The sequence below is a fragment of the Nansenia antarctica genome (assembly GCF_963989245.1).
Source record: "Nansenia antarctica genome assembly, chromosome: 7".
NCBI lineage: Eukaryota > Metazoa > Chordata > Actinopteri > Argentiniformes > Microstomatidae > Nansenia > Nansenia antarctica.
Window position 1 is genome coordinate 51,145,358 of NC_137677.1, and position 18,694 is coordinate 51,164,051.

The 18,694-nt window shown below is 43.5% G+C and overlaps 1 protein-coding gene across 1 annotated transcript; it reads left to right on the top strand.

The window, feature by feature from the left end:
• Positions 1-10,525: 10,525 nt before the first annotated feature.
• On the top strand, positions 10,526-18,052 carry LOC308161776 (TRPM8 channel-associated factor homolog; the record flags this gene model as incomplete). The annotated part of the gene is made up of 7 exons (XM_080535847.1): positions 10,526-11,130; positions 11,594-12,588; positions 13,615-13,709; positions 14,114-14,327; positions 14,853-15,089; positions 17,064-17,401; positions 17,810-18,052. 7 exons carry the CDS (start codon positions 10,526-10,528, stop codon positions 18,050-18,052), a joined length of 2,727 nt encoding a protein of 908 aa, XP_080391973.1.
• Between the last annotated feature and the right edge of the window lie 642 nt (positions 18,053-18,694).

Below are 18,694 nucleotides of genomic sequence, written 5' to 3' on the forward strand. Positions count from 1 at the left end.
CATTGTTAACTCCAGCGTTTGCATACACCTTTTGTAAACATCCTCATCACCATCTTCCAAATTTCTCATTATCAGCGCCCAAGTGCCTCAGCACCAATAACATTCATTAGACCTGCACGGGCCACTATTCTTCCGTCATGCGCTCTCCACAACCAGCTTTGCGTCACCCCCCTTGTTACCCACACTGACCTTTCTTGGGGGGAGGCAGCCCCCTGTATGTCATCTATAGTCTGCACAGAGCATTTAGGTTTGTCTAGCTGGATTGAGACCAGCTGATGTTCTCTGGGGACATATCAATGGACTGCGCTTACATACCGCCTTTATCCAAAAGCGCTTCAATGGCTTCTCATTCACCAACACACACATTCACACACCAATGGTGGCAAGCTGCCATACAAGGCGCCGGCCCTGGGAGCAATTCGGGTTTCAGTGTCTTGCCCAAGGACACTCTGACATGTGGCCTGCCGGGGCTCGAACCGCCGATCTGCCAACCTTGCGATCATTAGATGGCGGCTCTACTACCTCCTGCATCACAGCCACCCCCTCCTGATTTAGCGGCTGCATCTGCAGCATAATTTCCTTTTTCTTCGTCTGTGTCGGCTTTCGAGCGTCCCTTCAGCGGTGCCTCTAATCTAAAAGCAGATATCTATGGGGTGAGCCCCCACCTTTCCAAACATGTCTGCTACAGGTTTACTGAAATTGCCTGGCAGTCACGCATTCTAAGGAAGCAAAACAAATTGCAAGGCATTTAGACAAGAAACTGTAAAGTGATGATTAGGCCCAATGGATCTCCTGAAACCTCCAAAGGGATTATGGTGAGAGAACAAATAATGACTGTGAAATACCTGAACAGACAATTGACTCAAATCTGAGTGGAAATACTTGAACAGACAATGACTGACAAAATGGGAATGGACAAGGATTATTCATTTCCACTAAACGATATAAATGATGATGAGTTTCGAGAAATGGGATCACTGGACTGTGTGGATTATAATCCAGCTGCACCTAAAAACTATGAAGAGTTGAACTTTGAAAACTTTTGACTTTACAGAGGACAAAATGTATGACATTGAGAACAACATCGACCACTTCTACAACAATAATAACATCGAACCACTTCTACAACAATAATAACCGTCTGCAACTGTGACTATTACACAGAGGAACAATTCAAAAGTAATATAATATTGGATGGTATTTTATCAACAATACACTTCAACAGTAGAAGTCTTTATAGAAACTTTAAGAAAACTAAGGACTATTTGAGACAGTTCACCAAGTTCAGCATCATTGCTGTATCGAAGACATGGCTCAGTAAAGAAAAAGAAGCCGATGTGGAACATGAGGACTATGAACTATTTACCTCCAACAGAACAAGCAAGAAAGGAGTAGGAGTTGCCTTGTATGTAAATAATGACTGTGACTGTAAAATAGTAAAACATATGTCAATAACAATAGAAAACATTATGGATTGTGTCACTGTAGAAATAAAATAAGGAGAACTCTAAGACCATAATAATACACTTTGTATATAGAACTCCAGGATCCTGTCTTGACACATTCAAAGATATGATGGTTGATATGTATGATAAACTAAATGACAGAAAGACGGTCTTTGTATGAGGGGACTTAAATATAGATTTGTTGAACCCAAATGAACACAAAAAATGTTACAGACATCATGGACACAATGTACAGTATATGTGTATTTCCTACAATCTTAAAACCGACTAGAATAACAATTAACAGTGCTCCTTTAATAGATAACATTTTTACCAATGAAATTGGGAGTAAAATAGTAAGTAGAATGCTATTACCGTAAATAAACAGAGCTGCCTATCAAGACCCAACTAACAAATTATTCATAAACCCCTATGATCTCAAATTTAAAGAATTGGTGGACTTCAAAATGGCACACGTAATTCTACAAAGTAAAAAATATATATATAAGATGCTTCCAGACTTTATCCAGAGGCTGTTCCAAGTTAGACAGACTAATTACGAACTCAGAGGAATATGTATATTTATGAAAACAAAGATCAAAACAAATGCAAAACATAGATGTATAACATTTAAAGGAGCCTACCCATGGAACACCGCCGAAAAGGAAATGAAAATGTGCAGCACACCAAAAGGACTAAAAAAATCACAAAAAATAAGATGATTAACAAGTATAAAAACAGAGGCCTAAACACAGCCCTTGTTTGGTATCCTTGAACCCCCCCGCCAACATGCGCAAGTAAAGTCCTGTTCACAAATGTTTCCCTGTCTTGACCATGCACTCATGAACATATTGCAGAAGTGCGTAGCATTAAGGCGTCCCACGTCGCCCCCCTTTCCCGTCCTGTTAAGGCAGTCGTAGGCTTTTTCTAAGTGTAAAGGGTGATGTCCCTCATATATCATGGGGCCTTTAGTTCTATTCATACCGGGGCAGCATGTTCTCCCCCTCGTCCCATCCCTACTGAAGAATTTGAACAATTATCAGGCTTGTAGGGGGAGAAACAGTGTACCGTACTCTCTTTGTTGTTTCAAGCAGACTAAACATGTTACCTTATAAATGGTGGATATTGTGTAGTTAACCCAGTTAATTTAATAATTAATTAATAAATTGTTTAAATAATTGTGGCTATAACCCAGTTGTACCAAACATTTTAATTTGATTTGATTTGCTTCTCCATTTATCTCGAACATTTCAACCACAAAAACACACACATCTGCAACAACAAAAAACAACAAAAGCAAACCCCAAAAAATAAATAGAAATACAAATAAAATACAAATAAAATAAGCTATAAATTGAAATAAAATATATCTTCCTTGACATGGAAGCAACAGTCGGCAATGGCCCTGTTCGAGAAAAGACAGAAAGAAACAAAACCCATGGTCCTGCCCCTTCCCCACAATATCATATCATTACGCAATAGATTATCTATCAATATCTATAATAATATGGCTATCCACTATAGCGAACCAGGAACCAAATGTCCACAAAAATACCAGTTCACGTCATTCTCAAGCTCCTCCAACCTATATCCCTCCAAACCACTCAATAGTATTACTTGTTTTCATTGTTACATCAAGGCCATTCAAAATGGACACCCCACAAACTGAGATGCACCTGCCCCTGAGCGCTGCACAGACAACAGGCTGTTCTTCATTCAATTTCCCTCCTAGACTACAACCCCTATCTCTGCTCATGAACAAAACAATTTTAGTAAGTTGCCAGCGACCTTATTTTGTGTTACTTTAAACATGAATCGTGCAGCTCTGAATTTAACCAATTCTCAACATTTCAGAGTTTGACTTTTATTTTATTTTATTAATAATTGGTATGACCTCTATACCCAGCATGAAGTACAATTCTTATAGCTCTTTTTTGCAATGTGCATATCTTTTCTAGGTTGGTTTGTATTTCCCCAAACTTCAACACAATATGACAGATAGGGTACAATGAGTATGCAATATAGAGTGTATAGTGATTTCTGATTTAAGATGTATTTAATTTTACCCAGAAGTCCCAAGCTTCTCGCAATCTTTGTGCACAGATATTTTCACTTTGTTTCCAGCAGAGTTTGTGGTCTATTTAAGACACCCAAAAACTTGATTTCATATACTCTATTGATTTAGACATTTTCAATTTCCAGATGGAGGTCTGTATTTATATTGCAATTTCCAAATAGCATGAATTTGGTTTTATTCAGATTTAATGATAGCTTGTTTGTCTCAACCCAGCATTTTAATTTGTACAATTCCTTCTTTGCCACCTTTAAAAGCTGCTGCAGATCTTCCCCATAACATAACATATTTCTGTCATCTGCCAAGACAACCAATTCGACCCCTGTGGGCACCACAGGTCATATTTAAGCACCTTGATTTGTTCTGGCCTATTTGAACAAATTGCTGTCTATTACTAATATAGCTTTTAAGCCATTCAAGTGCGACCCCTCTGACACCATACCTGTCCTTTTTTTTTTTTTTTTTTTAAAGTAGAATCTCATGATCTATTGTGTCGAATGCTTTTTTAAGGTCAATGAATATGCCCAATGCATATTTCTTTCTCTCTGTACAAGTTGTTATTTGCTTCTACTAGCTCCATTAATGCCATGGCAGTAGATCTAGCTGTTCTAAAACCATACTGACTATCCATTAGTAGTTGATGTTTTTCAATGAAATTGGCCAGTCTTTCATCATATAGTTTCTCTAACCCTAACCCTAACTCTAACTGTTATAATAAGGATACCGGTCTGTAATTGGTGAAGAGGTGTTTATCTGTTGAAGTTTTGTTCATACATTTGTTTACCCATATCAGTATATCAGTAAAATATTTTTATTTTTTCCTATAGTTCCCATCGATATTGAGTCAGTGATTCTCTCTCCACAGTCCTCCTCAGCAAATCTCTTTCCAGTGCCGTTTATTTCTTTAACTAGTTTTGGCCCCATATCAACAACATATATATACTTATATATACTGTATATATATATATATATATATATATATATATATTTTTTTTTTCTTAAATCCATCCACCACCTAATTTATAAGGCTAATTTTCCCGTTATTGTCTGTAAAATGTTCTACTTTGTTTCTTTAACATTATTTTTTCTTCTCATCTAATAATCTGGTATAATAATCTTTCTTACATATTCTCATAATACTAATTAGTTTGTTTTTTGTATTTATTATATGTAACCCCTGCCTCCTTTGTTTCATGCTTTATACATACACTTTATAGAGTATACTTTTTCTTGTATGCATTTTGAATGTCCCTGGACATCCACAGATTTTCAGAATATTTATTCTTATTGCTACATTGTTTTAGTGGGCAGTTTTTTTTTTTTCATATAGAACTTTAAATGTTTCTAGGAATAACCCATACGCTTTGTCCACATCTGATTCTTCATATATACTCTTCTAATTCCATTTTAATAACTCATTTCTAAAAGCAGATATGGATTCCTCAGTTCTACTGTCTTGTATGTCATTTCCTTTAACTCCCTCTTCTTTCTATAATTACATTCATAAAATGAAAAGACAGGCAGGTGATCGCTAATATCATGGATTAATAGTCCACTTGTTGTGTTACTTTCCACATTATTTGAGGCTTAGTGCATGCTGACAGAGTCGCCAGGAATTTGAAAATGTTATACATGTGGTGGGTCTGCTTTGGTACAGTGTGACAAGAGAGACCACCCTGTACCCGGTTTACCTTCGACTCTGACAGCGTGTGAGGTGGTCAATATACCTCCCACGGTCTTGTCCACCACGTCGCCTGGGTCTAAAATAGGAGTCTGTTTTGCCGTTGTCTGCTTTCTCCGCAGCATTCAGTTCCTGTGAAGAGAAAACTCGATTGAGATTAGTTAAAGTTTTGACATATTCATTTTCATGGAGAGGAGGTCGAAGCCATCTCCCTCTGTCTCTGTATCATGCCTGTCGGCACCAACATCGGTCTACCAGTTATGATCTCATGGGGTGTCAAATGAGTCACTGAATTGGTCTTATTTCTCATTGCCATCAACACCATGGGCAATGCCCCCACCCACGATAGTCCTGTCGAGGCACAGGTTTTAGCAAGCTTTCTTTTAATAGATTGGTTAGCCCTTTCAACCAGCCCCTGTGATTGGGGGTGATAGACTGAACCAAATCGATGCTTAATCCCCATTGCTGTCTCAATTGCAGCCATATGGACATTTTTAAAATGTGACCCATTATCAGAGTGTATCATTGTAGGGAAGCCAAACCGTGGTATGAAATCCTGTAAGAGGCACTTTATTACAGACGCAGCATCCTCCCGTTTACACGGATATGCTTCAGGCCACCTTGAAAATCTATCAATCACCACCAACAAGTATCTTTTGCCTTGTACTCTATTGTCTAATCCCATGTCCGTGAAGTCAATACATATCTCTCGAAATGGGCAGGGAGGCACTGGATATGTGCCCATTGGGCATTTAAGTACTGTTTTCGGGTTGTGCTTGTTGCACACATCACAGTCTGAGATGAAATTCTTAACCATCTCCAAACCATAAGGGGTCCACCAATCTTATTATTGCCCCCAAAATACTACTATTACATACGGCGATCACCGTGCGTCAATAGAGACACTCCTTCTAGCGGAGCCACTTCTCCTTCTCTTGTCCGCGCTCAAATGGTGTGACACACTCGCTCCACAACACTTTTTTTTTTTTTCTTTTTCTCCTCAATCGAGGCATAACATTATTTTACAACGTTTGCAAGTGATATTTGAGCGATATCAAGCCAGGGAGCACTCAGCACCAGGGGAGCACCCCATCAACGCCGCCAAAGGAAAAAACCCGGCCCACCTCCGACAACTCCCGCGAGACCCAGAATATGCCTGGATATTTTTAGGAACTCTCGCGAGACCCGTCAGACCAAACCCGGACTCTCCCCCAGCAACGCCGATGAAACACCCCCCAGTCGCTCCAGGGCGCCTCACTCAACTATCCCTTTTAACAGTAATAATTACAATAATAATAACAATTCCAACTATGATTTACATACAATATTACGTAACACCTTTGCATGAGGTTAGAATGATAAGGTTCTATCTCCGTTTAGGGTAGTTCAGAGACACTGAGCGTCAACGTTTTTACATTCCATTATGTTTTGTGAGATGGAACCTTTGTATTTTATGAATTACCCACTCAAAATGTCAACATTTTAAAAATACCACCACACATTAATAAACCACTTAATGGATCAGATTATGCAAAAAACTCAATTTTGACTAAAATGATGATAGAACCTTATAATCCTAACGTCACAATTATTTTAGCGCCCGCTGTGAGGGGAGGCACGCTAAATAGGACCTTCACCGGACTGCAGTCCTGCCGTGAACGCTACCCTATCCGCAATGTCCTACACTCCTCACTTGGTTTGCAAGGTATTTCAACCTTCGGGGGCCTGGGCCTGATTACCCCTGGTTACCCCTGGGGCCTGGGCCTGCATGATTACCCCTGGATACCCCTGGGGCCTGGGCCTGATTACCCCTGGTTACCCCTGGGGCCTGGGCCTGCATGGTTACCCCTGGCTACCCCTTAATAGGACTATAGTGTCCTTTCCTGGGGCCTGGGCCTGTCTACCCCTGGTTACCCCTTAATTAATATGGACTTAGCTACTGTCCCTTCTTTAGACCTCGGCGGGTCTTATTACACGTTAATACAAGATGTGCTTAAATATCAGACAGTGGTGTTCAATAATGTATAGAATGTCAATTTAATTAATGATTATCCTTACTTTTGACGGATCTTCAAAAACACAGATCAGAATGGGTTTGACGATTCCAGGACCCAGCACTTCCACCTAGAATACTATTGTCTACCTAAGCAGATTTCATTAAATGGCTCTGCTCACCTCTTTTGTCTTGGTACCGTGGAAGTGCTCAGTCCGAATCCAGCCTCGCCCACTCCTCCTTGCATCCCGTTGAAGATCACGTCGGGGTCACCAATTTTGTAAGGCGATCAACTTCTCCAGTATCGATTTAATTGAGTCGTCACTTTACAAGCGAGTTCGTTTAATCTCAACGAGACGTCCTTGATATCACTTCTTAAGATGATATGATCCAATCAAATATTAGGCACCACTACTGAACTGTTCATTAAGATAATATTTATTCAAGCACATCAGCAAGCAATAATTAGTTCATTTCCATGGAAAAGTGGTCTCATCTAGTTTCACCTCTGCAGGCCCGTCTCAGCTAGCCGTCAACAAGTTAACTGCAAGAGCTCCACCAGACCAGACTCCCGTTTAGCCCTGGTACATAGTCTTTATACATTAACATTTGGGGCTGGGTGGTGTCTCCCCCCCCCCCCTATCTAGTAGTTTTCCACTTGTCCGTACAAAATCCGTTGCAGCTGCGAGCGTTGTGTTTTAATTAGGTATGTGGCCTTCACTCCTCTCTGTGTGTGTGTGGTGTACTGTATGTTATCAGCTTGAGTGTCCTGCTAGCGTCTCGTTCCCATGGTGATATCATACTTTTGTGAGCAGAGCAGTGAGTTGAGTTCTTATCAGTAGCTTGTGAAAACATTTGAAGTTGCACAGTAATATGAGTTAGGATTCGATTTACAAGTTAAAGTATAGTATAGAAGAATAGACTTATCATTAATCATTAGTTATGAAAGTATAAAATCAGTACAGAAAAATAGAATATCATAACAGCAGGTATACAATGGTTGTTAGCACATAGGTAAAAATAAGTAATTTATAGGCAGTTTGAATCATAAAACGTTCTTTTAGTCAGGAGCTTGTCTTCTTCTTGTCGCTCAAAAACAGAACCTCTCTTTTGGCTTTGCGTGACCTTCCTATTGTTCTCAACTGACCGCATTCACATATTATTTAAATGAGCACATAGTACATGATTTATCACTTCTAGTGATTTTAATACAAATTCCCAACAGTACATTACATTTCGAGATGTGTGCATTGTATTTGGAGATGTGTGTATTACATTTCGACATGAGTGCATTGCATTCGAGTTTGGCCACGGTGCTAATTTGCATCGACATCACAGTGCTAATTTGCATCGACATCACAGTGCTAATTTGCATTGTATTCCGACATTAGTTTTTGCCATGGTGGGTGAGTAGCTGGAAGAGACTATAACAACTGTAAAGTCTGTACAGTTTGCCCTTTTCGTTGTAAGAATGTGTAATTGTTGATTGTTGAAGATATTTTAAAAATGTCCCCATTCCACATTCTTTTGGTAAACAGCTGATGGGTGGGGCTGGATGGATGTAACCATTCTCAAATTCATAGACAGAGCTATGGAAGAACCAAAAACATCTTTATAAATGATGGTTAGCCATGTTTTGAAGCCATGCAGTGTCTAAGACAGTTTACCTAAGCTTATGAGGCATTTATAAACCCACTGCAGTGGGTTTCTGTTACCAAAGATCATATAATGTCTAACATGTGAGTACTATCACAAAGGCTTGCTATGGACCAAGAACATCTTTGGGAAAGCAATTCAGATAATTTGCAAGTTTGTTTATTTGTTTGTGTGGGAGTGTTTTGGTAACACTTTACATTAAGGTCACATTTGTAAAGAAAGTTTATAAATGGTTTATAATTAGTGAAGAAATAACAAGTATATTATTAAATTATAAACCAGTTATAACTCAGTTATTGGTTTCACAGTGGTTGCACAGTTGTTATTTCCTTCATTATGGGGATGATTCGGATGATTAATCTTTGGCTGGCACCAAACCAATTCAACACATCTTTGGCTGGCACCAAACCAATTCAACACATATTTTCAGTAGCAACGGTTATGATTGAACACTAACACGTCTATCTACGTCTTTCTATCCATGATCTATTATCTTATTAAATGTTTTATCTATTTACTTCCTATATCTGTATCTGTATCTGTACTTTTTATTATGTATGTAAAGCACTTTGAATGGCCCCTGTTGTAGGAAATGTGCTATGCAAATACACTTTTGGCCTTGCCTTGCATAGATAGATTACATTAATTAAGAGTAATTACACCCAAGATTACACAAACCCACTATAAAAACGATCAAATACAATTTCTGCAATCAATATGCAACATTTGCAAATAATCTTGAATTATTTCACAACAGGGTTAGTTTTTGAAGCAAGTGCTAGGCTTTAATAAGCATTCATAACTGGCTCCTGCTTGCAAGCTCCCTATCTAGCAAGCACCAAGTAAATATTGACTGATATAACTGTTTACAAATGGTTTATATTTTAAGCTTATGAGGCATTTATAAATTATATTCTTCAAGAATTGTATTTATTATGTTCAATATTTATTTACTGGGGGATGGGCTGGTCAGATGTTGCCTTTGTCAAACAGGTTTTTCTTACATAACTGCAAGGTGTTCCCATACTGGATTCACATCCCTCTATATCCCATTGATGAAACTGTAGCTCCACCCCCTCTCTTTTTCCACATAAAAACCTTGGACAGTCATTGGATCCTCACACAAACCCCTCCCCTTTGACTCGGTAATGTGCTTCCTGATTCATTTTCTTTCTCGATACTCTCCCCTCAGAGCTTTTCTTACTCAATTGTCAGCATATCCTCTTATTATATTAGACTAGAGGCTGGTGGTTTTACATTGAATCTAGGTAGGTTCTCAGATATATGTGTTTGTACTCAAGCTGTATTTTGTTTTCATTCTAATAATGATTTTGCATTAGTTGAAAAAGGTAGGATTATGCTTGTAGATGAAAAAAGATTATATTCAATGTTCTTCTTTAGCAGCATATCATTACTTATACTTTATTGATGGAGTCTGATTCTCATGTTTCTAATGCTTACATATTTCTGTCTCTTTTAAGAAAGAATTGCAACCACTGTAACATGTACTGTACTGTATAGCATTTTCACTTAATTCTGATCCATTCCAAGTGTTTTACATAGTTTTTTCCCCTTTCCACAGAATAAGGAGACGCCCCAAACCACGTAGTAGCATCAACTGTTTATACAGTGACTGAGACAGCATTATGTCACAGAAGGAGGCATATGCTGCCATTATGCGAGGCGTCGAGGTGTTGGACCTACACGGGCCACACGTCCCCAGCAACTTGGTGCTGATCGGCGACCACGCCTTCCCCCTGGCCATGAACACCCGAGGCCAGGTCCTGATGGCGGCCTCGTTCTATGGCCAGGGGCGGGTGGTAGTCCTGGGCCATGAGGGCTACCTCGCTGCCTTCCCCGCTCTGGTGCAGAATGCCCTGACCTGGCTGATGGGCTCCACCTCTGAGAGCACCACCGCCACAGTGGGCGTCCACCAGAGTTGTAGTTGTATAGTCGATAACCTGAGCTACACCAGCATCCAAGCCAAGGTGGGGGGCATCTGTGAATGTGATGATGGCCTGGGGGTGTATGTCACCGACGCCTACTGCTGTGTAGGGCCGGATGTGAAGCAGCTGGTGGGGTTCCTCAAGGCAGGGGGAGGGCTGCTCGTGGCGGGCCAGGCGTGGAGCTGGGCTGAGGCTCACCCCAAAGAGAACACCCTCCTGGGTTTCCCTGGAAACAAGGTCTCTAGCGTGGCAGGGATCTATTTCTCAGAGCATTGTGGTGAGCCGGGTATTCTCCCCGTGCCCCCCCAGATCCCCTCCAGCTGGCTGGCAGTGGCGTAAGTACAGAGGTGGATTCTGGGTAGTCGTGGGAAAGTTATTAACACTAGAACAGCGGTGCCTTTTTTACCTACTAAAAGAGCCGCCTCTTTACAATTCTCAAGCTGCTATTTACACACAACGACCACTAGTTGGCCGCTTGTAAATTGGCCTGCTTCCTACACAGAAAAACGGCAAAATAGCTTTATATTAGCTTATCCTGATGTGATTTTGAAAATGTAAGGATACTGGGTGGTAGAACGCACATATCTAGGAAAAGTCATGAAAGGAGGGTCCTGAAATTTGATATCAAAGATATAAAAAAATTATTTACTCACAGGTGACTAATAACCCCACCCACGGCTGTTCTAGAGTTAACAGCTTAAATGTCTTTATTTGCCACACAAAGGCGTCGGTGTGGTGTGGTGTAATTTGTCACTGTTAGGGAGAAGGTTATGTCTTGATCTCCTCTCTCTCTTATAGGATAGGTAAGGACTTCAAGGATGACCTGGCATTCCTGCTTAAGGGCGTGTCTGAGTTTGACATCCAGGGTGGGGCTGTGCCCTCAGAGGTGCTGGTGCACGGCCCGTTGGCGTTCCCCATCGGCACCACCCAGGATGGCAGGGCATTCTTGGCTGGGGGGTATTACGGGCAGGGCCGCGTCATCGTGACTACACACGAGGGTTACCTGGGTCGAAAGGAGCTCGCCCCCTTCTGGCTCAACGCAGTGCGCTGGTTGGACGAAGGCCGTAACGGCCTGGTGGGGGTCCTCCCCCAGCTCGGTAATGCGTACACCCTGCTCAGCCAGTCTGGTCTGTCGTGCGAGAAAACGGGCTTCCGGAAGGAAATGAGCGTCTATGTCTGCACTTCCTACAGCGACGAGCGCAAAGAGGAGATCCAGGATTTTGTGGCTGAAGGTGGGGGTCTGCTCATCGGGGGCCACGCCTGGTACTGGGCCCAGACCCACCCAGGGAAGAACCCCCTGACTGAGTATCCTGGCAACCATATCCTCAATAAGATGGGCGTGAGTGTTTTGGGGAAGACGCTGGCGGCGGGTTGCTACAAGGCCCCTGCTCCAGATCAGACCTTCTCCACCGAGGGGTATCACTTTCGCCAGCTGCTGAAGGACTTTGCCGCTCACGTGACCCTGGGGGAGGAGCTGCCAAAGCACGAGGAGGCGTGTTTGAGGAAGTTTGGGGGTGACTGTGCCGAATATCTGCACATGCAGGCGTACGACAGTGCCTCCTACACCGCAGTGGTGGACATGCTCACTGACATGGTAAAAAAGACGGGCATCCCCCAGATGGGCCATCATTGCACCGTGAAGAGTGCTAAGGACCACCTGTTGCTCAGTGTGGGGTCAGAGGTATACAAGGTGTGCCCTGACCCAGACACCCTTCTGCCTTACCTTATCAAAGACCAACCGGTGCTGCCCACTGTTTCTAATGCCAGCATCAGGATCAGTACCAAGACGGCAGGTTAGCACTCATTCAACGTTACAATTATACACAACTGCAGTGGGTTTCTGTTACCAAAGATCATATAACGTCTAACATGTGAGTACTTGAGAACTAAGTATTGGGCTCTATCACAAAGGCTTGCTATGGACCAAGAACATCTTTGGGAAAGCAATTCAGATAATTTGCAAGTTTGTTTATTTGTTTGTGTGGGAGTGTTTTGGTAACACTTTACATTAAGGTCACATTTGTAAAGAAAGTTTATAAATGGTTTATAATTAGTGAAGAAATAACCAGTTTATTATTCAATGATAAACCAGTTATAACTCAGTTATTGGTTTCACAGTGGTTGCACAGTTGGTTAAGTTATTTCCTTTATTATGGGGATGATTCGGATGATTCATCTCTGGCTGGCACCAAACCAATTCAACACATCTTTGGCTGGCACCAAACCAATTCAACACATCTTTTCAGTAGCAACGGTTATGATTGAACACGAACACGTCTATCTACGTCTTTCTATCCATGATCTATTATCTTATTAAATGTTTTATCTATTTACTTCCTTATTTTTTTAAATTATGTATGTAAAGCACTTTGAATTGCCCCTGTTGTAGGAAATGTGCTATGCAAATACACTTTTGGCCTTGCCTTGCATAGATAGATTACATTAATTAAGAGTAATTACACCCAAGATTACACAAACCCACCATAAAAACTATCAAATACAATTTCTGTGCAACCTTTGCAATCAATATGCAACATTTGCAAATAATCTTGCATTATTTCACAACAGGGTTCGTTTTTGAAGCAAGTGCTAGGCTATATAATAAGCATTCATAACTGGCTCCTGCATGCAAGCTCCCTATCTGGAGCATAAGTAAATATTGACTGATATAACTGTTTACAAATGGTTTATATTTCAACAGTAAACTGGTTAAGTGATTTACTAACTAATTATAGGCTAAACCATTATAAACATTTTACAAATGTGACCTGAATGTAAAGTCTTACACTGTTAACTAACTATGGTACTGTGTGTGTCAGGAGGGGAGGAGTGGGTCAGCACCGGTCTGTACCTCTGCCCTGGAATGAAGACATACATGAAGATACCTCCAGAGCTCCTTAACAAGGGCTGGAAGGTAATCACCAACCATAACCATTACTGCTTTTTATTTTGTCTTATAATTCAAACATAATATTTTGGGATCAAACCATTCATGTGCTGATGTCAGAGGTGCATCAAATACTGTACATGTGACACGTTCTAGTCTTTTGGTCCTCATATGGGCAACCAATCAAAATGTTTGTGAATGACTTTCCTTTTGAAACACGGGACTACGTTTCAACGTTGTTGAGAATCACAACACAAACTCGCTAGTCAAGCCAAAATACTGCAACAACGCAATGAGTAATCCCCACTACTACCTAGTTAACTAGAACTATACATGTTCTATGTTATATGTTAGTTATATGTTTACTATATATGTTCTATGTTATATGTTAGTTATATGTTAACTATATGTGTTCATATTCTGTCCCTCAGGTACAGATTGGCTGTCAGACTGACAACATTGGCAACGCTTCAGAGTTAAAGCGAGCACCTGTGGTCCATGAGCGGTTCCCAGTCGACTCAGAGATGGTGCAGGTGTGGAACCTGTGGGGCGGTCTCCTGTACTTGGTGGCTCCACCCAAAACCCAGGTGGAGGGGGTAGAGGTCATAGTGCAGACGGCAGTCCAGGCCCCCTACTACAAGTCTGGTAAGTGTGTGGTAGAGAGGGAATCAGGCCCCTAGCCCTACTCCTGAGGACCCGCAATTACAATAAGTCGGTTGATTGGATTGTGTTTATCCGTGACGAATTCTAATGTGACTCTTTAGTGGCATATGCTGGTTTAGTGCTTTTTTCTTACTGTGTTCAATACTTTTTTCCTGTGTCGTTCCACTTTATTGCCCTATAGCTTTTTTTATGGATTGGAATATTACAATTTCTTTAGCTGTGTAGTTTTATTGAGTCAATACCAATGTCTGGTCTAAATTGTATGTGAATAGCTGCAATGGAATAGCAGAATACTATAGAATACTGTCCCCCACTCTATCCTCTCAGATCTACAGGAGTGCCTAGGGAGTAGGGACTAGGGGTTGATTTGGAAATAAGAAATGGATTTCAAAAGCATCGACTGCATGGAGAAATAAAAACAGTACAAACAAATCAGTACAGTTGAATGATCTGGAATGTTCTGTTGAAATGAAGGTGGCTTTTCCCTGCTCCCCCCTGACCCCCCAGGTGAGACCACGCCTGCCGCCTGGGCGCTTCTACGTCAGGCGCCGGCCCCCTGGGCGGAGCTGGAGTTTGAGAACATCATCCTGACAGTGGAGTCCGAAGTGGTCCGGGGGCTGGACCGGCCTGACGAGGTGGCTGCTCTCTGGGACGCCATCATGAGAGGCATCGCTGACCTGGCCGCCATCCCCGCCAGGCTCCCCCGCAAGGAACGCTTCGTGGCAGATGTTCAAATTTCCCACGGTTTGTCTCTAATGCCCAATTAGATTGATGTTTATTACATTTATTATATGTACTTATTTATTTATTATATTTATTTTGTATTATTATTATTATTATTATTATTATTATTATTATTATATTTAGTATTCATTAATGTATTATTTATGAATGTATTTATTTATTAGCCCAATCAGATTAGAATTTATAACAATTAGATAATAGGCTAGGTGCACGATCTCTACTACTTCCTGGAAGGCACCTTGCATGAACATATCCTGTCTCACTCTATTGGTTTAATTGATTAATCAGCTGTGCGGTAAACTGTTGGAACACACAGTGCACAGCTGATTAATCAATTAAACCAATAGAGTGAGACAGGATATGTTCATGCAAGGTGCCTTTCAGGAAGTAGTGGAGATCGTGCACCTAGCCTATTCCAGCCAAGCTTGCGATCATTAGACGCCGGCTCTACCTCCTGCGCCACAGCCTCTACCTCCCCCAGCCTCTACCTCCTGTGCCATAGCCTCTACCTCCCCCAGCCTCTACCTCCTGTGCCACAGCCTCTACCTCCCCCAGCCTCTACCTCCTGCGTCACAGCCTCTACCTCCCCCAGCCTCTACCTCCTGTGCCACAGCCTCTACCTCCTGCGCCACAGCCTCTACCTAACCCAGCCTCTACCTCCTGCGCCACAGCCTCTACCTCCCCCAGCCTTTACCCCCTACACCACAGCCTCTACCTCCTCCAGCCTCTACCTCCTGCGCCACAGCCTCTACCTCCTCCAGCCTCTACCTCCTGCGCCACAGCCTCTACCTCCCCCAGCCTCTACCTCCTGCGCCACAGCCTCTACCTCCCCCAGCCTCTACCCCCTACACCACAGCCTCTACCTCCTCCAGCCTCTACCCCCTACACCACAGCCTCTACCTCCTCCAGCCTCTACCTCCCCCAGCCTCTACCTCCTGCACCACAGCCTCTACCTCCCCCAGCCTCTACCCCCTACACCACAGCCTCTACCTCCCCCAGCCTCTACCCCCTACACCACAGCCTCTACCTCCTCCAGCCTCTACCTCCTGCGCCACAGCCTCTACCTCCCCCAGCCTCTACCTCCTGCGCCACAGCCTCTACCTCCCCCAGCCTCTACCCCCTACACCACAGCCTCTACCTCCTCCAGCCTCTACCTCCTGTGCCACAGCCTCTACCTCCCCTAGCCTCTACCTCCTGCGCCACAGCCTCTACCTAACCCAGCCTCTACCTCCTGCGCCACAGCCTCTACCTCCCCCAGCCTTTACCTCCTGCGCCACAGCCTCTACCTCCCCCAGCCTCTACCCCCTACACCACAGCCTCTACCTCCCCTAGCCTCTACCTCCTGCGCCACAGCCTCTACCTCCCCCAGCCTCTACCTTCTGCGCCACAGCCTCTACCTCCCCCAGCCTCTACCCCCTACACCACAGCCTCTACCTCCTCCAGCCTCTACCCCCTACACCACAGCCTCTACCTCCCCCAGCCTCTACCCCCTACACCACAGCCTCTACCTCCCCCAGCCTCTACCCCCTACACCACAGCCTCTACCTCCCCCAGCCTCTACCCCCTGCGCCACAGCCTCTACCTCCCCCAGCCTCTACCTCCTGCGCCACAGCCTCTACCTCCCCCAGCCTCTACCTCCTGTGCCACAGCCTCTACCTCCCCCAGCCTCTACCCCCTACACCACAGCCTCTACCTCCCCCAGCCTCTACCTCCTGTGCCACAGCCTCTACCTCCCCCAGCCTCTACCTCCTCCAGCCTCTACCTCCCCCAGCCTCTACCCCCTACACCACAGCCTCTACCTCCTGCGCCACAGCTGCCCCCTGTAGAAAATGTGGTGGTTGTAAAAGAAACACAGTGGCTCCAGAGAGATAACCAACCATTCTTCTGAGCCTTTCTACCCCCTCCTCTCATTTCTCTGTTTCCTCCTTATTCTGCTCTTACTCACTTTACTTCCCCCCCCCCCCTCCCACCTAGGCTTCATGCACGCAGGCTACCCCATCATGATGCAGTCCTGTTCAGCCCCTGGGCTGGTCGACCCCGAGGCGGCCCGCCGCTCCGGCCTGTGGGGCGCTATACACGAACTGGGCCACAACCAGCAGAGAGGAGCCTGGGAGTTCCCCTCGCACACCACAGAGTGCACGTGTAACCTCTGGTCTGTCTACGTGCACGAGGAGGTGCTCGGCCTGGGGCGGGCACAGGCACACCCCAACATGACCGTCGCCAACCGACAATGCCGTGCCAAGGGGTACGCCAAGGGGGGCAGGGATCTGGGAAAGTGGAACGTGTGGACAGCACTGGAGACCTACATGCAGGTGAGGGTCTAGATCAGTCATGATGAGACTACATGCAGGTGAGGGTCTAGATCAGTCATGGGACCTACATGCAGACAGACAGACAGACAGACAGACAGACAGACAGACAGACAGACAGACAGACAGACAGATGCCTCTGTGGCTCAGTTGGTAGAGCTTGGTGCTAACAACACTTAGGTTGTGGGTTCGATTCCCGTTGGGTATGTATGCACTCACTGCAACGCAAGTCGCTTTAGATAAAAGTGTCAGCTAAGAAAGTGAGAGAGTCTCGTTGTGGTAGCTTGTTATTTAGTTGTTTGTTGAAACAAGCCCACTGATAATAAGAAGTATGATCAAGAACTATAGTTGAATTTTGCCTATTACTAAGGTGATTTTAGTCTAATAGGTGCCCATATTCACCCCTTCCAGCTCCAGGACCAGTTTGGATGGGATGCCTTCAAAAAGGTGTTTGCTGCCTACCACACCAAGCAGAACGTGCCCGGAGACAACAAGGGCAAGATGAACCTGTACGCTGAGACCTTCTCCTGGGCTGTCGAAAGGAACCTGGCTCCCTTCTTTAAAGCCTGGGGATGGCCTATTGAGCCTGCCGTAGAGGAGAAGCTCTCTAAGCTGTCTGCGTGGAGCGACCACCCTATGGCCCAGTTTGACTGACCGTTACAGTGTCTTCTATAAAGAGATTAGAACAGTATAGAATATTATTTTACGGGGGTCAAAGGTCTGGGGTAGTTGGTGAAGTCCAGTGATGGTATAGTATATTATTTTCATCATATTATATGGATGTTATAAAAAAAACGTGATGGTCTTATAAGTTCACATATAGGAGTTAGTGGTGTGGTTTTCGGAACAAAGAGCTGCTGTTTGGCCTGTGGGATTCTACACACTCAGTTGCATCGGCCTACTGTGTGGGCGTACAGACGGACACTGAAACAACCTTAGGTCGTCACTCTCCTTAAGTTCAGGGTCTCTCTCTATTAGTGCTCTTACTAGCAACTGATGACAGAGAGTCCCTGGGGGTAGATGAAACAACTTGTGAATTGACACAAACAACACGTTCGCTAGAGATGATGAAACCACTTGGGGATTTCAGAGAGAGGATTACATTGTAATCATGTATTGTAATGCCGTATATACATATATTGCAATGACGTATAGAATCGATGTACTCTAAAGTGTATATTCTACAGAAACGGTGGCATTCCTGTCTCTCACCTTTGCAGCAATCAAAATACTTTAAATAAATGTAATGATCACATGTAATATATATTTTTGATAAATATACACTGTTCTTATCAT